Below are 25,279 nucleotides of genomic sequence, written 5' to 3'. Positions count from 1 at the left end.
GTAGATTCATACATTTAATGGACCTTCACTTCATCAGTCTGCAGGCACAAAACACACAATTAGATAACTGTATGAGAACCAATACTTTTCTGACGCTTACTGGTTCACATTATCTTCCTACAAAAATGGGAAAAGGAACAGCTCACTAGTTATTTCATATCATTTACCAAAAAAAAAAAAAGGCAGGGCTTACCAGAATGAGATACACATACAATTAAGGCTTGAGAATGAAAATATAATTCTGTAGCGATACACATCGGAAAAAACTTCACTGATAAGTTTGAAAAATTTTACTGAAGTTTCCAGCATTAGTTTCCCATCTTGAAACTCATACAGAGGGTCTACAAATAAGATCATGGCATTCCAAAACTGAAAAGATGTCTAGAAACCTGGAAGGGCTATAAGAGAACCATATAAAATGTCTCCAAACACATAAGATGCTTCAGCCAAATTTTTGCTCAACCTACAACTGTTACTACCATTAAATATGAGTTGTATGTGCATATCTGGTCCTGCCAAGGGGAAGGCTTGACAGGATTTCATTTCTATTCAATAGCATCTGCCCTTGAGCCCAGAAAATACCCTGGAGGATTGTGGCAGGCAAGATTTTCTGCTTTGTTTTGTTTTAATTCTAAAGCCTATTCATCTTCCTTCAAGAAACACCCCACATCTAGTTTCACATTAGCAATACGCCTGCACATACATAAGTCTTTAAATTTCTTCTAAGGCGGCAGGTGTCTCTAGTTCTGGTAAAGTTTTATTTGTCACTCTGACAGGAACAGGTTCTTCCAAATATGTTATTTTCAGCCTTGAAAATAGCAGACTACATCTGTCCTCAATTAAACCAGTGTAAATATGGATTGACTGCCCTAAGTCCTTGATATGGACGAGACCAAAATTTGACCCAGAAGCTGAAACAAATTTAACTTTTTGTTTTAAAATGCTTTCAGTTTTACAGCTCCTTAGATTTTTTTTTTTCCCCTTGTGACCTATTTTTTGACATTTTCATAATGAACCACATGATGCATTTTTTAACCCAAAGCAGTAAGCAGGGAAAGGTAATTCAAATAACATATTTGTCAACAATTCTGTAAGCTAAATTGAGCTTTATAGATTTTTTTTCTTTTTGCTAACAAATAATGACATGTATTTTGGTTTTGCAATACTTGACTGTGTTTCAACAGCACTTTGAACTAACCGCTTATCATGGCAGACATACTCCTGTCACCTTTCTCTACACAGACAGTTTAATATTAAAATGGATTACTTCAAAATAAAAAAAAGCACCAAACACTTCTAAGCTTTTTTTAGTTGAGCAAAAAAACTTAGCTTTTTACATTGAGCAAAACAGCTTTTCTCTTATTTTCAAAATACTTGCCCTCTAGTCTAAAAAGTAGAAAACATCCAAAAATGGAGAAGAGTACTCAATAATACTTTGGTCCTAGTACAAGATGACAGATAAAACAGTAGAACTACTAATTATTCACATTCATGTTTAATCAAGGCTTCCAAGTGAAACTCATGTTTTAGCTGAATTCTTTCTAGTCAGATATTCATTTTTGCGCAGTGTTAAACCACCTTTTTACATCTCTCGAGCTGAAACTAAGCCAAATAAAAGAGGATCAGGAGACACTTACTCTCTTCCTTTGTTACCGCTTCATTTAACATCTAAACCAGAATTCTTGGACATAACTTTGTCATTTGTTAGAGAAACCGAAGGACTTTATATCATTCACAAGAAGAAAATTGTGGAAAATTTACTATATTAGGAAATAAGAGGCATGCACACAAGCTTTCTGAAAGTGTGAGAGAGGCAAAGGTGCACTGCTTTCTTTTTAAACTGAGGGATGAGAGCAAGTCACCATTTGTCAAAATACACTTTTTATTGTTTGTTTCTACTTACAGCTAAAGCACAAGAGATTACAGCACACTTCAGACTGACTAATCTTCATAAATGAACTGCACTTTTAAGGCTAATAGTGCCTTTTATTGTCCTTATATAGAGTCTGCCAACGTATAAGACAGCAGGTTTACTCCCTTGCCAGGTTCACCCCACTCCTACTGAGGACTTGGAAACAGTAAAATAGACACTATCCAGCTCCTGCATTTCACTGCCTTTCAGTTGAAGACAACTCTGATTATCTTTAGTGGATTAGGAGCCCCTACAAAAAGTTTCCTTGACAAGCAAATCACTTTCTCCTCTCTTGGATGAGCTCTCCTAGACTGGAGATAGCCTAACATTTATTGAAATCATGATTTTGTGGAGTAGTCTTTAAAACAGTCATCTCTGCTGCTAATTTACTCCTCTTATCCACCATAAATTTAAGATAAGAAATAGGAGAAAGTTAAAAGGCCAGTTTTACAATGAAAGTGAGGTAGTTAACCTGACACAGAAACACAGTTCCTCATCTGAAACAGAACCCTTGAACTGACCATTGAAACCTCCCCGTCTGGTACCATATGACACATTCAATACAGAAAGAAAATATGGTCCAGATGAGAGAACAGGAAAGAGCAAGAGCTTTGGAAGTTCAAGAATACAGCTGCTGAACCGCTAACAAAAAGCATTAAGTCCCTCATTCACAATAAATAGATGCACAAGGAGAGAAGCAGTCAGTTCAGCTTATTTAAAATTGTATGCGTTGCTCTCACATCAGAAGGAAAAGAAGAGCGTGCCTTACTTCAGTATCAAGTGAACTGGCTGAAACACTCATAAGATAAGAACAATGTAAAAGTCTAGAGAAATATAGTATCATCAGTACCAGCCTCCACAGCTCCCGTGAAGTAAACACATGGCTTTGCCAATGCCTATCAAAATTCTGTTTGTAGAGTTTTTTAATAGCAACTACATATTAAATCTTCATACAGTTCACATGGACGTTATTTGCTGAAGTTTGGGAATCTTGAAATCTGAATCCAGCAATATCAAACGGTGATGCCTAATTTACTGCAAAGACATCACTGAACAAAGAAATAAAATAAAAGAAAAAAAACACATACCACCACAAACTCCCCTCCAACTCTTTCCCAGCCCCACCAAGACAGCCACAACACTTGGAATTGATTACAGTATAACGTTTTTAAATACTTCATATTTTCTTCTGGGCAAGCAAGACAGCATAAATGCATTCCACTGTAATACATTTCAGTATGAGAAGTGTTGGAAATTGCTCAGTTTAACCTCTCAATGGTCTCAAAATTCTATCGGTCAAACAAATCTGCATACCAGTAGTGTCTTAAGCCTGTTTCTTCTATGCTTCCTGTGTTACTGGTGAAATTTGATGAAAGTTCCTGACAACAATGGCATTACACTGAAGTCACAAAAGGAATAAATGAGGTTCCCCAATTGCATAACAAGTTTGGGCGGTTAAAAAAGTTCTTCACACCAACCTTCTAGTGGCTAGACGCAGTTCATCATTTAACTCCATTGGTTTTTAGAATCATTTCTATACCTAACAGATTGCTAACAGTTTTGTTTTTTTCAAAGACACAAGGGTTTACCCAATGGGAATACGAATATATTATCAGCGAAATAAAAACATGAACTGCCTGATCTCTTTATACATAGCTCTATTTAATGTATTGTATTTTATTTCACACTGATATTCTTTGTTTTAAAAAAGCTTGTTATTGTTGATATCCTAACCTTGTAAACCATCTCAAATTGTGATGCCTAATTTGCACTGAAGACACTTATCCTAATTATAGCACATATCTTCAAAGTATTTGTATTCTATATAAAGGTAAATTTATATAAACACCTAAATAACACTTAGATGCCAATATTCGTGCAGAGTCAGATGTTGCTGTAATATTAAACCTTATTTAAAACAAAAGGGGAAAGAGGATTCCTAGATATTCATCACTGTACCTGTGAATAAGACCTAATAACAGGTAATAAAGCTATTTACAATTAGCATGCTAATTCTGAAAGTGGAGGAAAAATGAAAAGTTATTTTCCAAACTTTTTCACACATTCCTATTCCCCAAATAATCTGAGACAACAGAGAATTCCCTTGTAAGTGCAAGCATCTAATGCCAGTATTCTTAACTATACTTGGTAAGATAAAGCTGAAGTCTCTCTCAATTCAATGCTTACTTTGTGTCAAACCAAAAGTTTTCAAACTTCAGCTTCTGCTTCTTCCTGTATTTTCATATCAGTGCATTAACTCATGTGACTAATTCTCAATTAGTAATATAACTTAAGTGTTAATAAAGCCAGATTTAACTTTTTTGTTTTGACCACAAGATACATTCTCTTAAGGGAAATAAAAAAAGATCTCACATAGGCAGGCTTTTCATTTGTAGAGCTAAAACAGTGGTTTTGGATACGCAACAGAACTACATCATTAAAAAAATAGGTCTTTTCATATCAAGAACCATCAGCTATAAAAAGACCATGAGCAACTAGTGTTGATGCCCAAGGCTCTTTCCAAAAGAGAACACATAACAAGTCTAATGGACTGAATGGCAAGGAAAAATTCAGATTGTTTATCTGTCTGCACCTATCAGGCCCAAAAGAGACAAAAAAGCAGAACTGCAGAACAAAAACACTAAGGAAAAGAGCCTGTATATTAAAATATATTTTGACAGGCAAATATGCCATCTTCAACTGCAAAATATAGAAATAACAATAATTCATATATAAATATAGAAATTTAATATGTGTGTATAGATATACATATTTATATAAAGAGGACATAATATATATATTACATAATACTAGATGGATTTAACTATATAGGACAGAAATGTATTTTGGACCTGAAAATGTGCAGTGGAAGAGTTTAAAAATAATTTTACTAAAAGTGAATTCCTGATTTCAGTACTTTTCACAAGCTGATTTCAATGCTTTTTACAAGCATAGGTAATTGTTTTTAATCCTAACTTGCAGATAAACAAAGGGAGAAGAATAAGTTTAGTTACATTTTCAAATCACCCAAGCTACTAGTTGAAAACAGAAACCATGCCAAACTTCCAGGCCTGTGCTGCATTTACTGAATCACACTGTTCACATTATTTTTCCAGGGTGGCAGAAAATGCTTAGGAAATTAAGAGTTACTCTTATGGCCTGTACTATCTACTGTACATCCTCTAGCTAATATTTCAAAGACAGGACAGTTTTCTGCCCAACTAACTCCTCCAATGGATTTAAGCCAGTGGCTGACAATCTTTTCCAGTCTGGAGACCCCTAAAAATTTTCTACTGTACTTATAAACACTGAACAGCAACTGCAAACCTGTGAACTGTTGGCTTGGTTTTCTTAGTTACTGCTCACAGCAAACTGAAAACCATCAAACAACTCACCCAAAACAACTCTGCAATATTTGCCATACGACAAAACAAGGCAAATCTGAAAAAGTAATCTACAGGGAAACTTTACTACAACAATTTTCTAGAGTTTGATAGAAAAACATCTACAGGTTTCTCAAAACATATTTCTGCTACTGTGACATGCAAGCCTTTTACGTTTAACATGCTGATTTACGTTGCTGTTTTGTAATATGGAAGAACTTCTGAACTGCATGTACTTCATTATGTTCAATAATATTTTACAATCCTTTAAGTGTAGCGGAAAAGGACTTAAAAATCTAGTCTGACAGAAGGCAGTCACAAGGTCAGACTTCCTTTTCCTGAGGAACAGACTTAAAAAGGACAAATTATAAAATTAAGCAGCTCACAAAGATAATGCAAACATTTTGCATTGACACATACTCTTGCTTGTTACCAAGATACATGGCTATACTTTCTCAATATACATTAAATTCCTTCAGAATGCATGTTATGGGATTAAATATAATGGTTAACAAAGAAAAATAGTGCATCCCCATGCAAAACCTTAACATTCTACTATCCTTTACAGCAGGCTCATGACAGTATCGCATTTTTGTATATTACAACAATCAGATGGCTCACTAAATCTACTCGTTTCTACAGAATTAATTTTTGCAAGATTTTACCCTGACAGGCATAAATTGTTTTTTTTTAACAGTACGTAGGAGTCACATATTTTTCAATGAGAGGACCGCAGGCATCTGACGGAACAGGATGTCTTAGTTGGCATGCAGCGAAGAGCATCTGTCTGTGCAAGGCAGGATCAGGTTCCACATTTCACCTTAGTTCCTAATGTGATATCCTTATTTTAGGCAGTAACAATTACATTGTGTTTGAAATAAAGTTTTTTGAAGTTTGGACTAGAAATAGAGGAAGAATCAGATTAATTTTCTGTTCCGTTCTATACCTGCCCTGCCTAAGTTAGCTTTGTGAGCTCCTCTCCATGACCACAGTAAGTGGCTCATTAGAAGGCATTGCCTCCTACTACAGAAATTGCCTTTTCACCCACCTATCCTAGTACACTGATTTTGGCTGGGATGGAGTTAATTATGTACGTAGTAGCTAGTATGGGGCTGTGGTTTGCATTTGTGCTGAAAACAATGTTGGTAACACAGGCATGTTTTAGTTACTGCTGAGCAGCGCTGACACAGAGTCAAGGCCTTTCCCGCTCCTCACCCCACCCCACCAGCGAGGAGGCTGGGGTGCACAAACAGCTGGGAGGGGACACAGCTGGGACAGCTGACCCCAACTGACCAAAGGGATATTCCATACCATACGACATCACGCTCAGCATATAAAGCTGGGGGAAGAAGGAGGAAGGGGAAAAAGGAGGATGTTCAGAGCAATGGCATTTTGTCTCCCCAAGTAATCGTTCCGGATGATGGAGCCCTGCTTCACCGGAGATGGTTGAACACCTACCTGCCAAGGGGAAACGGTGAATGAATTCCTGGTGTTGCTTTGTTTGGGTGCACAGATTTCTCAGTTTTACCCTTCTGATTCTCTCCCCCACCCCGGTGGGATGGGGAGGGTGAGTGAGCAGCTGGGAGGTGCTTAGTTGCCAGCTGGGGTTAAACCATAACACCTAGCAGCTATGCTGAATAGAAGCAATCTTCACAAGACAGAAAGAAGCAGCAGGACTGCTTCATAGTTCTGAAAAGTCCCGCCGCTTCCCCTTTTGAGAAAATATTAATAGCTCTCCTTTTCCCCCACCTTCCCTACGCAAACATTTCTCCTACCCTCATCCCGAGCTGAAGGGAAGTGTCTGCAGGATGAAGACTCTCTTTCTAGGAAGGAGGGAGCAGGACCAGTCAGAGCAGACAAGCAAGTTCCCCCCCACCCCCATGGCATTTTGCTGTAGACTTCTAAAAGACCCTGAGAACTTTCAGCTTCTAGGTGAAACGCATGGAACAGGCAGTTAATATTCCCTGATTCTTAACTCTGAATTCACAGCTTCTTCATCCTGGTTTCTACCATTAGATTTTCTGCTCCCTTCCTTCTCAGAAAGACAAGTAGGTTGTATACTATTACTTCAGATTGAACCAAGCCTTTCCGAACCTTACCAATAAAGAGAATCATTAAAATATATATATATATTTTCTCTAGAGAATGTGTCAAATTAGGTGTACAAGTTCTGCATGTCAGTAGCCAGGCATTTTAACTGCTTCTGACTGAATGGCATACTATTCTTCCAGCAGCAGGACGGACATTGATCTTCTCAGGAAAAGTGGGACTTTCAGCATCTTTAGTGGTAAGCTGTAAAGTTGTCTCTGTTGCAGCATTTGAAGCTGAAATAAAGCGTTAATTACGACAGAGAGGAACCTCCTGTGCCAAAGCAATGCACATTTAAGGAGCCACATAAAACTACTGAAGCCAAGTAGAATAGGCTAAGAACATTTCTCAGGAAACTTGTACACATTCAAGTAACTATCAAACAACAGTTTAAAAAAAAAAACAACTGAGTATTTAAGAAGCAAAAGGATACAATATTTTATATGGAAATTAAGGGGTTTTTTAACTAAACACCAAAATGGAGATTTTTTTATTTCACCGCGAGCTTAGCAGTTTGTCCCATTTACCCCAGACCACAGAACAAATCACTGATGGCAGAGCTGCACAAAAATATATGCAGAATCATCTTTAAAAATATACGTTATCACATCAGTGTTTTGATTACAAGCACAATTTTATTAAATACACTAAATGCAAAGAGAAAAAAACCTATTTAACAAACAATACTGTCAACTGCCTCATCAGAGCAGCCTTTTGCATGGAAATAGTGTAAAAAGCTTTAAGGGGAAGCTATCCCTCTCCTCTGGTGAACTTTACCAATATGCTTCATTTACAACAGTTGTGTCCATACCTTTTGTTCGATATCTGACTATTGTCTACTAGTAGCCCATAGGGGGAAGGTAAATTTCCACACTCCTGTCATGAGGATGCAACGCTTATCAGAAGGAAGACTTTTGTATTTATGTACTTTCCCTCTAGCTGCATCTAAGAAAGAAGTAACAAGGACTTTTCCTAACATATGTTTGACATCAATATAATGACACAGTCTTACAAATATTTTTCAACAATAAAGACTTGTGTAACAGAAGTCACCCTCTACAATAGCAGTTTCCCTAAGCCAGTTTTGCTATAACTGTCTAAATACTAAGCATGTCCTTGACTTTCTCCAAATAATCATATCATTCAAAACTTAACACAACGTGACTTTTAAGTGTTTGCTCCTTTTCATTTTAATGATAGGATACCACAGATCCTTTTTTCCTAAATTAAGGTAAGTGGTAGGTGTCAAATATGTCAGTAGAGTATATTTATTCCCACTGTAGGAAAAGTCACACACATTATAATAATATCAAAATAGATTCTAGAAGCATGCCAATCTATCTAGAGGTCACAGAAGTCACTGCAGCACAGCAGAAAGTTTCTGAAGATAACTTTATGGTAGGTAATTCCCATAGCAGCAGCTATAAACTGACTGAAACACCCCAGAAATAGGGTAGATTAGACTACACTGAGATCTGGCTTACAAAAAGAAAACTTTTAAAAATTAGTCATTTTAGTTAAGATAAACATGAATTGCATGTGTGATACACACACTTAGTTTTCTCCACTTTCTGAGCTAAGAATTTAAATACAAGGTTTTATGTCCAATTATGTCCTATTGTCAGTATAGTTTGTGTCATTCTTTTATGAAACATACTGTTTATGCTTTTCGTGATTTGATTTTAGCATGTATACCTATCTTACGCTCACCTAACCCATCTCCACATAGCAGTATTTAAAACTGGTAAAACTGAGGAGACAAAATACTGTTTAAGTTTGATTAGCCATACACTTCATGGGAGACTTAACAGAGAAGAAAGTTTAAGATTGTCATATATGAAAACTAAAAGCAAGCTGACGAAAAAAGAATTCAAGTCAGCCCCCTTTCTTCCCATATGACAATGTCATAACTGATAAAAAGCAACTTCTCGGTCCTAGATACTGCCTCGTACTGAGATATTAGGATGTTCTTGTTTTTATTATTTTAGATGAGCTACTAAACACAATTATTTTTTTAATAAGAAAAAGATCCACTGAAATTACAGAGTTTCACAAAACACAAGCTGGCTATCCTAAAGGTGTAGTGACAACCAGAAGTGCTACAGCTACAGAATAGTCCAATGCTAAAGAAATATGTACAGTAAAAGAACTTTCTGTCCCACAGGACTGTGGGCAGAAGCCCACCCTTTGATCCAAAAAACCCTGCAAAACATTCCTTGGTGTTGTCAATAATAAATAAATAGTCATGAAAAAAAAGGCATAAACAGAACTTAAGCTAGCTGCAGTTACCATAGAAACCAGCAAAAATTACTCAACACTTCCTACTCTATTTCATTATCATTCAGTATCTCATCAACTCAAATGGAGAATCATTGTTCCTATTCCTATGGAAAACCTGGAAATAGCCCACATCATTGTCACAGGAGATTAAAGCAATCTAGAACAGATCCCTTGGATTCATTTATGTGCTGCCAAGGCCTATGAAAGATTAAAAATAACTGAACACAGTCCAATTCTCAACAGAGAAGCAACATCCAAATTCTTCCCTATGAAGAGTAGGTACATATAAAACATTGGCAAGCAGCTTATAATCTGTGAACAATTGCGATGAACAGATCTGTACAGTTACAGTAACACACTAAAAAGTACATTCTCAGCAGCTTTGTGTACTCTCTTTGTCCAAATACCCTAACTTGATAAGACTATGCCCTTTAGTCCTCAAGACAATTCTCTCATTTGTTGACCAGGTTGAGGAAAGGGGAACTTTAGTCAGATCTAAAATGCATACACAATTCTTTCCACCCTAAAATCCTTTCCAAGAACTTAAAAAAAAAAACCAACCACAAGAAAAACCCCACTGCTACACACCAATTCAGAAATACATGTACTGTTAAATAACCAAATTCATGAACATTTGAATGACTATCTGTTAAAGGTAAGATGCTTCCCCATCACTCCCTTCTGACTAGATAAATCTCTCCTTTTTCTACTCAATTAAACTAAAGATATTGAGTGAGTAAACTTTTGATCTAGCAATGAGAAAGTATGACTGCAAGCTGTGAAAAATGCCTCCCAGCACCAGTTCAGTTGTCTGTCTAGCACAGAGACAAATATCTGACAGTGTTAATATGAGATCCTTCTTAGGAAGAACAGGAAATGATAATAACTTTCTGTAATCTGTTCCACTCATATAGTTTTTGGAATAGGTATGTTAGAAGATTACCGCATCCCATATTCTGTAATAGCTGTTTGGTATCTGTTGCCCATTTGTCAAATCCATTTTTTGAACCTGTTGACACTGTCTACATAGTCTTCATTAAAAAAAAGGAAAAAAAAAAACCCACAAAACCCACAATAGAAGATCACTGATCCTCATATTAAAAAAACCACCACATTTTTAAAATCTTTAAGTTGATCTCTAACAACATTCTTAAATCGCTCTTGTTTTTAGCATCTGGTTAATAACAGTTTGGCATAGATTGTCCACCAACTTCCTTTGTGAATGCTGACTGTATCCTACACCAGCCTTTTCTCAAAACTGAAAGCTCCCAGCAATTTTTACCTTGTAAGGCAGTTGTTTCACATCCTTATTGCTTTTGTTGCCTTCCTCTGTCCTTTATTTGACATACTGGGTTTCTGCGGCAACATTTTGGAGCAGAGAGGACATAGGGGTGCCTTCCATGAGAAGCTGCTAGAAGCTTCCCCTCCATCCAATGGATCCAATGCCAGCCAGCTCCAAGACGGACCCACCACTGGCTAAAGGTGAGCCCATCAGTGACAGTGGTAGCCTCTGGGCTAATATGTTTAAGAAGGGAGGAAAAAATGGTGCAATGGCAACTTCAGCTAGGGAAAGGAGTGAGAATATGCAAGAGAAGCAACCCTGCAGACACCAAGGTCAGTGAAGAAGGAGCAGAAAGTGCTCCACACGCCAGAGCAGAGATTCCCCTGCAGCCCATGGTGAAGACCATGGTGAGGCAGGCTGTCCCCCTGCAGCCCATCGATGACCCCACACCAGAGCAGGTGGATGCTCAATGGAGGCTGTGACCCTGTGGGAAGCCCACACTGGAGCAGGCTCCTGGCAGGACCTGTGGACCCATGAAGACCCACAATGGAGCAGGGGAAGAATGTGATGAGTCCTCCCCCTGAGAAGGAAGGAGCAGCAGAGACAACATGTGATGAACTGACCACAACCGCCACTCCCTGTCCCCCTGTGCCACTCCCTGTCCAGAGGTAGAGAACATTGGGAGTAAAGTTAAGCCTGGGAAGAAGGGAGGGGTGGGAGCAAGGTGCTTTTACAATTTGGGTTCATTTCTCATTATTCTACTCTGATTTGATTGGTAACAAATTAAACTAATTTCTCCAAACCAAGTCTGTTTTGCCCATGACAGTAATTGGTGAGTGATCTCTCCCTGCCCTTATCTCGACCCACAAGCCATTCATTATAATTTTCTCTCCCCTGTCCAGTTGAGGAGTGGGGGTGATAGTGAGTGACAGAGAGTGATAGGCTTTGGTGGGCACCTGGCGTCCAGCCAAGGTCAACCCACCACATTCTGACACTCAAAATACAAAAATAAAATTTCGTACAGTACTCAATATGTGGTTATATAAAGTTTTTTTTTTTTTTAAGAAGCAAAATAGTCATCTGTCTTGTTCTTGACAATGTCCAGAGTCAGTCAATTATTTCAGAGAACTATCTATGATAATGCCAAAACCTTTCTTCAGCTGTGTCTACCAGTTCTGGCTTCAAAATCATCTAAGCATGGCTTAGATTTTTTTTTTCCCCCCTCCTTGATGCATAGCCCTACTTTGACACACAAAGAAGTTCATCTGCCACATACTTGCTGCTGGGGTATGTGTGTGCTACTAATTTCTACACTTTGAGGTCGTCAGCTGCTCCTTTGTGTTTTACTTTCTTCATCCATAAAATAAAAAATCATCTGCCTTAGGAGACAGTTGTATACTTAATTTATTAACACTACTTATTGTTCTGTGATCCTCAGGGACATGCAGAAAAGCAAATTCATGATTAATGTGATTAGATATTTTATAATCATTATAATGTTCCTGAAATGTTTAGCAATCCCAAATGGTAAGGTAAAATCTCATTTTTCAGACTAGGAATTAGAAGCTGATTCAGTACTGAGCAGAAAAAAAAGAAAGTATGCTCTCTCTCCTGAAACAGAATGACGGTAAACCTTGTACTGAAACTTTAGTGTATCTGTTGAAATCTTTTAACCCCATTCTGCAAAACTACAATTTTGCTTTAACTTTTGTGAATTATTTTACTTGCTTATGAAAACAAGTTTTGACATGGGTCTTGGTTTAATAAACGTATAAAAAAAAAAACCAAAAACAAAACAAAAAACCCAAACCACTGAGGACATGGAACAACCTGTGGTTCCTGCCTGTGCAGTCAGACCTGGAGGCTGAAAAACACTTCCTCCTTTCTCCACTAGTTCAGAGCACAATAAAAGGGAAAATATGGCACTAGTTATTTTTGCCAAACTAGGGGAGTTTATAGGTCACACCAAACTTTCCTTAACTATCTTAAGAAAAATTGTAATGTCACAACCAATAGACTGCAAAACAATCCTGTTACCCAAGAATGCATGTGCTTCACTGCTGAAATTTGGCTTGGGATATTGTGAGTATGAAAGACTAAATCACTCAAAAATACATTAAATTTCTATTGTCAAGTCGATTAATACATTTTATTCTACATTAAGTTCTATTTAGATTAACCGCATCCTAAACATTACAAGTGCAAAACTGTATGTTAATTCCACAAGATCAGTTGCAAAACATCTTCAGGACGACAGGGTCCCACAATGGAAAGAAAAAGAAAGACCAAAATTTACAAGAGCTTTGTTTATCCTTAAGAAACCTTGTTAAACTCCATATTCAAATTCTGAGATATTTCATACTCAAGGTTGCTCAAGGTTTCTCTTCCAGCTTTGCAAATCTAGTAAAATAACTGATATTGTCAAGAACACTGTCAAAAAATCTGTATGTATACCAAACGTACCTGCTCTCTCCAAATTATTATCTGTCAAGGATACCAAATTATCCTTTGAGCACCTGTTCTCATTAGTCATGAGAAAACCGTTACTGCCTTTGGAAGCAGGAGAAACCACACATAGTTTCTGTGCTGCTAAATTTCACTTTGGCTGCTAGGCAACTGTAACTTATTGCAAGAGGTGGTGTTGGATTCCTCTTCCACCCCCCCCCGCCCAATGTTAAAGAATTTGAGTCCTCGCCATCAGAAAAAAAAAAAAAATGCAGCAAGAGCAAAGCAAGCTGTCAAAATATCCAGGAAAAAGACCCAAGCAGTATATTGCATATTTACATTTTTTCCAAGAAATTCTACTATAATTACACGTATATTTAAAAATACACTGGTTTTCCTTACTTGTATTTTTTTCAAAAATGCTCCACCAGCTCTCAAGCGATTTACCTGAATACAAACTTTAGAAAAAAAACCACAAACATAACAAAAAACCCAAACAACCACCACTACATTTAATTCCATTACTGGAATGTTTTTTTCCCCTCTAGGATACTCTCATTTGACATAATTTGTAATAGGGCTCCTCTTTATGACATATTTATGGACAAAACCTATGTCTTATCTAAGTAAAAATAATTGACTTACACTTAAGAATGTTTGCTTGAGCAAGAGTATTGCAAATTAGTTGCATTTCAGTACCACATATATTTATAGTCAAACTGTGATCATTATAAACAAACTAGAACACCTGAAGGCTCACATTTTTACAGTCACAGAAAGATGCCACTCATCTTCCCCTGAATGAGCAGTGAGGCCTTCTAGCATCTCTAACAGTTCTTCAGAAGTCCAGTCAAGGGTCTAAATCTTTCCATAGTAAACACTTAGTGCACTCTCTATTCACTAGATGGTCTTTGGTTCAGACTTTTAATCACGTTCTAAAGTATTGACACCATTTTCTCAGAAACTGTAACGTGCAGAGCTTGCAGAATGAGACTCTGCAAAGCAGATTCCCAAGTCCCAAGCTAGTCCCAAGTTTTATTACTAACCTCAAAATTTTGTTCTATCTTGCCAAAACATTTGTAAGACTTCTGTTTTTCAACCTTTGAACATGTAGAACAGTTAGAGCTGGGGAAAAAAGAATGACTACTGGATTTTTTGGATAGATGAGGGAGAATGTAGCAACAATTACACATTCTAACCAAACTATGTTACAGAAAAATTCTATTTCATTTTAAATGTACAGTGGGGAACATATAGCCACTTTTTAATTTAAAAAAGCACCTTCATGTACTTAAATGTAGTTAGTAAGCATTAAGAACATCAAGAAAGCAACATAAATAATCTTCTAATTAAATAACTTAGTAATAAACAACTTAAATAATATACTACTGCCACTAATTGACTTCCCCTCTTTTCTCCCCCCTTCCACCCCGCAGAAGTGCTTTTCTTTTCTTTCTTTCAATGCTGCCAATCTAAAAGACATTTTTCATCATGCAGTGATTAAAAAGCAAAGCCTTATACACTCCACGTTAACAGAAATTTGCCTGTTTCTGACTGAGTCTGTTTCCTTTGGGCGCTGTGAAAGTCAAGGCAGTAGGCAAAACAGCCACATGGTGCTTAGCACAAGCTAAGTAAAGCTCACATCTCTGCTATGCGTTTACAGGTCACATGTTGAAAGTGGAACAAAATAACCCAATTCGTTCCACCATTTTATCTCCTGGATTTGCAACTGAAATAATTATTTTTCTTTCTTTGTCCGTTTGAAGGAGTGTTCACATTCAACTGTGTCCTAGATTGAACTTTGGTAACTTCAACAGTGTAAGTATGATTTTCTCTTTGCATATCAAACACTTCATCTAATTAAGGAAGTCTTTTTCTTCTTACTCAAATGATTAAAAAAATTAATTTCAGGAAGCAAAATAAGTTCATAAACACCTTTAATTTCTGCTTCTTCAGATTAATTATGAACGTGTCTGATTCTTCTTTGAGAAACCCACCTCAAGAATTTTTACCTGATGCTTCCATCAGCTACATCATTACATGCACTTCAAAGTAAATCAGTATTGCTCTGAACAGATTTTAAGTAAACTGTTATCTTTTATTGTTATTTATATTTATGCCACTCAACAACAACTGCGAACAGAACTGCACAGATTCAGTTAGTATGTTCTAAAATCATGTGCTTATGCAATTTAATATGGACACAATTTTTAAACAGTATGTAAAATTTTCATCCGCATTATTTAAGAGCAAAAGTCACATTTTCAAAGGTTGTGCCACCAAGAACATTAAGTTCCAGATACACTTTTAAAACCTAAAGAATGAGGAGAAAAGGGTATTCTGACCACACAACTGTAGGTACCATGCCTAGCCAGCTCAGTTTACTGCACTACATGAGAAAACAAAACGGGTTTCTAAGTGAGGTACATTCTGGATCACGCTCTACAAATGTCTTCCTCCAAAGTCTGCCCTTCAGGTGAACTAGTAGCACGAATATTCCTTTGTGCATAAACCACTTCTGAAGTGTCAAGTGTAGAACTTAGCTCCTAAAGCTGTAGGAATGTCTAGTTCTGTTTCAGTACTTGATCTCTACAATAGTCACATGAACTACTGAACCAACTGCAATATTATCACAATCCCATGTACATGTCACTTTTGCATCTATTTCGTCTAATCCTGCATTAACAGACAGGAATTCCATGCTACAAGGCACTAAGTTGACGGAATGATAAAAAAAAGTGATGGTCAAATGTTTTGAAAGTTTAATGGTTTAATTATTTAGCAAGTAAATTTCCCATTCTTGCTTCTCATGTTGCTCTGCTCCCCCCCCAGGGACCCCCCCAAAAAAAAATTCTCATTTTGGGTTTGCGTGGCAAGGTTTTGCTAACAGAGGGGTATAGGGGTGGCTTCTGTGAGAAGCTACTAGAAGCTTCCCCTGTATCCGATAGAGCCAATGCCAGCCAGCTCCAAGATGGACCCACTGCTGGCCAAGGCTGAGCCCATCACCAACGGTGGGAGTGCCTCTAGGGTAACATATTTAAGGAGGGGAAAAACGGTGCAACAGCAACTTCAGTTGGGGAGAGGAGTGAGAGTATGTGAGAGAAATAATTCTGCAGACACCAAGGTCAGTGATGAAGGAGGAGGAGCAGGTGCTCCATACACTGGAGCAGAGATTCCCCTGCAGAAAGTTTTACAGTAAGTTTCAGGTAGTTAAAAAGGTTGATTTATTTTTGTTTGAAACAGAACATTTAATTGAAATCAAACACAAAATATTTCCAGGTTTGAGAAAGTTTTAATTTCTCCTCTCTTTAAGTCTTTAAATGTAATTCTTCCTCTTTTATCAATGGAATGGGAGGAGAGGAGACTAAAACTTTTTCTGCTTTTATTTCAGTTACAGAACTCTTCCCTCCCCCACAAGCACCAATGAATTAAATGTTTTTAAGAAAACTAATGGGGGGGTAGAGGGTGGAAGAATAATCTCTTCCTAAGATTTCAGAGACACTGTGTTTGTCAGGAATGGATTAAATCATTTCACTGTCTCCAATGACCCAGATCATGAATAAAAAGCAATATCCCCTACTTCCCAGTAGATACACTAAAAGACGTGATTTTGAAAATGTTATCTCCAAAATAATTTTCAAACTAAAAAAAAAAAAAAAAAGTTGTTAAGTTTTCAACTATTTCTCCAGCTACAATGTTGATGACGACCTTCTAATCTGTTTAAAGGTTGCCCACTAATTTGCATCTATTGGTTAAACAGAAATGTTGATTTCACAGGAGAATTGGGCAAATGGTCCTATGTTGATATAAATGTCCAGTTTCATATAACTGCATGGATTTGAAGCTCTGACCTTTAAAAATAAATTTTGTCCTGTATTTTCCATAAAGTTGGCCTTTATTTTCTTTTTATGTATCTTAAAGAAATAATTATAGGAGCAGCCACTATATAAATATTTGTTTCAACACTCACAAAGCACCTGAACAAACTCATGTGATAAATTAGGAATTTGTTTTGTCTGGTCTAGCTTTTATTTCTTCCTTACATGTCAAAGATATGGTGACAGACACCAGTAGGGAAAGAACAAAAAAAAAAGTCAGTTTTCGTTCCACAAACAGTACTTGACATAAAACTAAGATTCACTTTGTAGAAAATGACTGTTCTGGTAATAAAAATAATGACAGGTTTTTTTCCCATAAGCAGAAAACAAGAAAAATTCTACTTTACACTGATGTATGTTTAACACTGCTAATTTGTCTCCTTCACTTATCAAATAAACCTAGGCAACAGTTACCCAACAGCCTTCAGGTGATCACGCTGAACTGAAGATCAATTATAACTCTTTTCCCAAGTCCGTTTTCAGTGGACCACTTTTACAACTTTTTTGGTAACCACTGTATGTATAAGATTGATTTTAATTTAAATTCTCACAGTGTAAAGATGTAGTATAATTTCTTTACTTCATACAATTTTCAATTCATAGCACTGCAAAACCACCACTTCTTTCTTCAGGGGGGAAAAAAAAAAAAAAAATTCCACACTGATTCAGAAGCATAATCGTGGACAGGAACTGCATGAGTAAGTTCATAGTATTTTCAAACAATATACTCTGATAAAAATATTGACTTGACTTAGCTACATCTTATATCTATAAATAATGTGAATATTCTCTCTAGCACAAATGTTCACTGAAGCAGTTAACCTTTAGCAAATATAACACAAAATAAAATTTAAATGAACAGTCAATGTGCATACTAGAAATTGTCCTCCAGAATGTACATCCTATCAATTCAAATCCTGAAACTGATGAGTGCTGTATTAAAACAAATGCATCTTCTTTTCTAAGCTGAACAAAATTAACTAACAGACTCCATACATCGCTACTTATTTCTTGGATGGTTAGTCATATTGATGAGCCCAGATGTGTACCATACCTGCTGTTATACCTTGACAAGAATATAAATATACTCTCAGAAATAATCTTACTCAATGATGTTGGCCAGCTGTCTACAAAAAACTCTGGAAATAAACTAGTTCCTTATAAGATGCAATGGTAAACTGCAAATACAAAAAAAGTACCCCAAAAGAAATAAACAAAGTCATCAAATGTAACTAAGTTCTCCCAGTATCTTGAATAAAAATACACAGTAAAATGCGTTTTATATTTTAGGTTTTGGTCTTGATTGTTGGTTTGTATTTGTGCTCACATATACCTCAAAAAAAACCCCCAAAAAATCCAACAAACCGCACACCTCACAGGCCCATTTCAGATTGCATAGTTAGGAGCACAGGACTCTGGTTTTGGGTGATTTCTAGCCTTGGTAGTTAACTTGGAACAAGAAGCATGGCTCTAGGGTTTGTCATTTTTAATGCTGAAGACGTCAGGAAAACATGCAGAAGATCAATACACCGCTTTTCATAAGGCATGCAATGTTAGTTTGAATAGAAGACACATAATGCTAAAACCAGCAATGGAACATGATTTCAAGCTTTGATAGAAGTCAGCATTTAACATAAGCAAATGGGCAGAAGGTATTTTTAGGGGAAAAAAAATAATATTACTATAGAACTAAAGAAGACACTAGTAATGGAGTCACCTCAACTTTTTAATGTAAAATGCTTGATTGGGAAGTGCTTTTCTTTTCTTTTCCATCCCTCCCCACACCCAAATAATTACTCTACAGACCAGAACTGACTCACAGTAAAATCTCTCAACCAAAGTAAACAATCAGGGACACAAATTCAGTCTTCATTTTAACCCAAACTAGTTGCACAGTCTTACTGGGACTCTCAAAAAAATGTTAAATAGGATTTAAATCACTTTAGCTGTTAGTTTATAAGTACATGCATTCTGACAAGGAAACTAATAAAAATCACACAGGAGACACCCTCTAGTGGAGTGAACTCCACAGAAAACCCTTGACAATTAAGTATGAATTGACAAGGCTATAAAATAATTATATTCAAATGAAGTGGCAAGTATAAAGTTTTTTAACTGGAACTTTAAACCACATATTATCAATATCTGATTTGTGGCTTTATTTGATACATAACTATTCACATGTTTGAAGGATTTCCTAAATTGATAAAGAAAAAGATCAAGAGAACATAAAGTCATTACTAGCCTATTGGAAGTATCACAAATCCCATTGCACGGCCAATTCAAACTTGACTTTGCTTTGCAGTTTTGACCAATACCTACATTTGTAACACTGCACTTACTTTCCAAGTTGGCTTGCGTTTTTGCTAGCACAATTTTACTTCCAGACAAAATAGGCCTATAATTTTACCACATAAAATGAAATTACCAAACTCAGTGTTTGTAGCACAGTTCAAAATCCTGGTGCCAGAATAATGAAATAGGCTGGGGGTGGGCTGGAAGTCAGTTTTTCTTACCTGCTATCTCTGCTTCTCTTTTGCAGTGGGAATTAATCTCCTATTTTACTTCCAAAAGAGGAAATTGGGATTGACTCAGCGCTGATGCAACAAACCAATCAAAAATCCTCCACTAATGCTAGGACACAGTGTTTGTTAAAAAATGTTCTTTAAAATAAGAATATAGAAAATCAGAGAAAACTTACGAGTACTCTGCCAGTTAACGTCTGGGCAGATATCATGACTCCCGCCCAATCCTTCACAGAGGTCATCCACCCCACTTCTGCTGCCACATTCTCCTCTTTTTCATCTGTTGGTTTGCAGGCTCCATCTGCCTGTGTATCTCCACCACCATTGATCTTCTGGGCCTCCTGCAAAATAAGTATTTGGGTTAGTTCATGTTTACCCATTTGACAGTGAAAGTCAGCATACAGCTGTGGATAAAAAATGCTATGAAAAAGCCAGTCGGTCTTCCTGGATTCCTGCTAGATGAAATTAAGCACCTGCTTGGCCATATCTCTTTAGAAATAATAGAAATGTTCTATGAGGTACCAGACTAACAACTGGATAATAAGACTCTCCTGACATTAAATCTTAAAACATATACTTGGTATCAAATATGCTATATGTTCCTTCCATATAAGCAGCATAATTGCCAAGAACTACGTATGCAATTATAGACCTACGTATAAATGAGTTTGTCAGACATACACTGAAGGACCTTTTGATGTATCACTTCAAAACAAGGTGTACCAGGTATGAACATAATTTATGCACAGTTTTAATTTACTACCATTAGAATTAATTATCTGAGTAAACCTTCACTGGAAGCATGATGGAACAAGAAAATAATTATCTAGTGTGAGGGGAACAAAATACACCATGGAGCACCTGCAGGGAGCTGCCATACTACCAGTGAACCAGTGTTTCAATGAAAGCGCTTAATACATCACAGGAATTCTTCTGTCAGTAAATGGGTCTCGTAGAACAGAGAGCTAGAAATTAAAGCGGAGCCTCAGCTGCACTCAGCTGACTGATGAGTCACATGCATTGGAATTCGTGTCAGTCTCTCACGGATGCTGCAGCGACGATGCAATGCTCTGTAACTGCCTGCTATGTGCTACAGTCACGGACGCTGCACAAAAATCAAGGGAAATGATAGGAAAAGCCAGCCTGGATTGTACAGCACTTAAAACATATCATATGCAAAGGATCAGACTACCACGAGCACGCCTTTGGTGACAGCATAATACTAATGACTTCCTGAATACCTGACAAGCCATGCTAAGCAAGCAGAGCACAGGGGAGGCAGCAAAATTGAGTGCCGAGGCACGTACTGAGCCCTTGAACCGCACCCACAGATCTGCATTAGCGCTTCAAGCACTCTGCACAGACCAACACCTCGAAAGGTCTTGTTTATAGACGACTTGCCTGTAGGCCACTAAGCAGGAAATCAATTGCCATTAATCCCCTTCGGGATTAAACGTTATACAAGCAAAGATGTTTGATGCCGGTTCAGTGATTACTACTACAGTAGCAATGCTAGACCATCACGGTGAAAACGCACAGCTGTGCGACGGCCTTGAGGATGCAGCTGGATGTAACGGTAAGGGCACCTCCTGAGAGCAGTAGGGAACTAATAAAGCAGTTGCACTGAATTTGTCAGCAAAGGACGGTAGAGCAAAACTAAAAACATAATGTGGAGACCAACACTTGTTTTTAGACAATCTCAGTATTGCAACTTAATTAGCTAATCGGGTTTTTCTCTGCTAGTCGCCCTCCTAAAATGCAGGCTCTATCTTCTTACTAGCAATTACAGCACAGTGCACGATGCGGCTGTACCGCCAACAACAAATTATTCAGAGTTGCAACAGTAATTCAGTATGTCCTGAGCAAATGACCAGGCAGAAGATAAAAGCTACTTCGTATTTGCATAACTGGACCCCATTCCCTGACAAATTTGGATACAGTGAGTCAGACGTTTTGCGCTCCGCATCGACAGACGCATACGGCATTGCACGCGCACAGAGCGCAACCTACAGAAATGAGCTCATCGCTTAGGACAGCGACACGTGGTTCGGCACAAGGCGTTTCCAGGAAAGTAACGCTTGGCTAGGGACAACCGTCCCTCCGTCACCAAGCCATACCGATCGGTCCCAAAGAAACGCCTGGACCACCATCAGCACCAGCGTTTTGATTATAAACCAGGAAACAGAAACCTAGCGTTTTGTTTTCTGGGTTTTTATTTTGGTTTTTTGAGTGGATCATGTGGCTGTATATACCAGACATTGTAATAAAGCAAAATACTGAGGTTTGGGCAACCTAGACACATCCCCAAGGCCTAGGGGCACTCACAGGCCTGACTGGCCCTGGCTGCTCTCGCCCCAACCTGCCTGTGGCCCAGGAGGCCACTTCAGGCCAGCATAGGGCCACCTGCTCCCCACATCCCTGTGCTGCCCAGCCACGGGCCCCACCAGCCCAGCCAACCCATGGTCAGTTCCCCCCAGCAGGCCTGATCTCCACCCTCGCCCACAGGATGCCCCGAGGAGGTTCCTGCTGCCCCGTGCTGGAGCTGCCCCTGGCCTGCCCTGCTCCCCGGCTGGGGCGGTGGGACACGACCCTGGCTGCCAGGCCGCGCCCCAGGGAGCCCCAGTCCCGCAGCGTCCTGACAGCTATTGACTTGTTAAAAATTACATGTGCCATTTATTTCTCTCTTCCCACCAGTTTGTCTGCCTTTTGCAAGTGTTGGAGCTTTCCTTTCAGACTGTGAACTCTACACACCAGATTGTACGGCGTGGTCCTCCTCGGCGTAGTACAACGGGCTTTTATACTCTGCACAAGTTTATACTGAATAAAAGTATTAATGTGGTTTTCATAGTAAAGGAGATGTAATTATCTCTTCCTCTCAGATAAGAAACTGAGATGATGAGTAAGTGCCAAACTCAGTCACCAGAGAAGCCATTGGCAGAGTGAGGATGAAACCACAGACTTCCTTGATTTTTCCACCCAGCACGCCTATTTAAAATGTCAGAGATGCACACCTTTCTAAAAACATTCATAATTATAGATTTTGGTATAGAAACTCACAGAACTACAGATCACTGAACAACGAGCTGAACGAAAAAGTCATAAATCAAAGTTTACGGTAGGGAACCTGAAAATATTTATGTTGGAAAATTCTGTTATTGCTTACATACTCCTTCCTTACCCCCAACCTTTCTGTCAATACATCAAACCGAATTTTAAAGATGTGATTATTCATACAGTATAAAAATAAAAGTTCCTAACACTCAATAAAATAGTAGACAATTTACTTCACTGAAAGAGAAAGGTAGCTTTTATGTTTTCAAAAGGTTCTACCACCTTTTTTGCTGTATTGACTTTTGCTTGTCAATAGAATAGAGCAGTAAGATGTGACAGACCTATTTCAGTATTTGATTCTCTCAAGGTATTAACGTCTATAATACAACGTATTTCTGCATTTATACCACTTCTTGCACCTCTATTAAAATCCCCCACCCATTTTATTTCTTAATTAAAATATAAGTAAAACAATTATTCCCTGCCAAGTATCATTTGGAGCAGGGCCTCATGATCAGCTACATATCAAGATTAACTCTTGCCATTATTGTACTTATAATTAATATGCAGATTAGTTGCTGTCATTTAATATTTGTATGCAGTTGGGATTTTTTATATATTTCATCTACACGGCTAGCTTCTCAGATTACTTCATTGGCAGTTAAGTATTAAGAAAAATTTATTGCCAAGTCATTTTGCAGTTGTGAAGAAATCACTAAAAGGGATGTAAAGGCTGCTTTCATTTACACTGTGTACAAATCAGTCCTGTTAACTGTAGAGTCCTGTTCCATTGCTATTTCTTCACCTCAAAGCATTGAGTAGCCCACAACACAGCCTGAAAAAGGTGCTTAAAAAAATAACCTGACAGTGATGTAATTGTTTAATCATTTACAGGCTCACTAGCTACCAGTAAGATAATACTATCTTTCTCCACTCTGCTTACCTGTTGTTTCACAAAGTGTTCATTATTTTAATTACTTGATGACAGAAACATTCACGTTGATTAAGTGAGAAGCAGCATATTTTGTGAAATACATATTTCGTGAACTTATTGACAAAATGGAAGAAAATGCACGATGAGAAGGGCTGTACGGCAATCAGGACGGATTGACACACACCTGAACCAGCGACCTCAATGCTTTGTCTTATTTTTTCAACAATAAATATTGATTTAGATTACAGAAGTCCTGGGATGCTTAAACACAGTTACCTTAAGCAAGCAGATTTCAAAAAGGGAAAATATGATCAAAAACATTTGTTCAAAAATTTAGTCCTATGCTTCACTTTACCTCTCTCGAGAATATCTGAACAAACATAGAACTAACACACAGATACACCATTCAACCCAGGGCAGCACGAAATCAGAAAATTATTATGAAAACTTGAAACATCTTCTGAGAATAATTTGTCTTTTTAGAAGCCCTAAAACCCCCCCAAAAAAAACCCAGGACACTATAAAGACAACCAGGTAAGCACTCTCTGAAGTATGGTACCAAAAAAGCCTAGTCTCTTGTTAAGATATGCTAGAAAACATAGAAAACAGGCAGGTAATGTGACGAAAAACAACTGGGTTAAAGTCTGATGAAACAAAGAAAATCACTTCTGATATTTCTGATTATCTGTTTAACTAGTATGAACAGCACACAAAAATCATGAAGTACCAACTGTAATGAGAATACCAGACATCAAGTCATGTCCACATCACACAAGAGGAAGCAGGACGCTCAATTTAAGTGGATGTTTGAAAACAGTAATACCAATGGAGCAAGCCCAGTACCAGCCTTGGACTTCCATCCTAGAGAACGTGAGATGAGAAAGGGCCTGCCACAATGGCAGTTGCACCTGGTTTGAAGTAAACAGTAACAATACAATAACAAAACGTAGTTTGGGGAAGTTAGGGAAGGGCTGCTTTAGATAACGATGCCAGCAACTTGCAATTTTATCTCTATTAGCTGACCCTCTATTAACAGCATTGCATTCCTAGAGCCTGCATTTCAAGAAACCTTTTATACCACATCAACACCACTTTCGTACTGGCCACTCTTATACATTGGAAGTCTATGTTTATGTTCGTTTCCTTTTCATTCATCTGTTTCCTCAAAGCCACCCATAGATGCCAGGTGAAGATGAGTAATTTTGCATGTAAGACTACTTCTCCTTTCTGTTAAGCAGACCTCTACTACATGGCTTAGATACATTCTCTCACCATTTTGGTAGCTCCAAACAGGGGTCTTAAATTTATATAAAGCCGTAGTATTATGCTGCATTCTCATCAGCTGGGCAATGTACAGTGTACGTCAAGCCATCAGGTACCTACTGAATACACTGCCACAGCAGACGTTCTCCATCAGATACAGTCACCATCTGTAGTCTTCATCTTAATACTTACTAAGTACCAGTTCATCCAGTGCTAAAAACAAGCAAAACAAAAAAGC

The 25,279-nt window shown here is 37.8% G+C and overlaps 1 protein-coding gene across 8 annotated transcripts in view; it reads right to left on the bottom strand.

Moving 5' to 3' along the window:
• KCNMA1 (potassium calcium-activated channel subfamily M alpha 1) overlaps positions 1–25,279 on the bottom strand; it is a gene marked incomplete at its 3' end in the record, with an annotated part of 525,005 nt that overhangs the window by 369,896 nt on the left and 129,830 nt on the right. For 7 of the 8 annotated variants that reach the window (XM_082002432.1, XM_082002434.1, XM_082002435.1 and 4 more), the window contains exon 2: positions 19,970–20,134. The exons of the other annotated variant lie outside the window; for it this stretch is intronic. In XM_082002432.1, the coding sequence (XP_081858558.1) occupies positions 19,970–20,134 (165 nt within the window). The remainder of the gene's footprint in view (positions 1–19,969; positions 20,135–25,279) is intronic. 8 annotated transcript variants of the gene reach the window in all.

This window comes from Phaethon aethereus, assembly GCF_964289735.1.
Source record: "Phaethon aethereus genome assembly, chromosome: 7".
Classification (NCBI taxonomy): Eukaryota; Metazoa; Chordata; class Aves; order Phaethontiformes; family Phaethontidae; genus Phaethon; species Phaethon aethereus.
The sequence above is the reverse complement of the archived record's forward strand: the minus strand, read 5'-3'. Positions and strand labels throughout refer to the sequence as shown.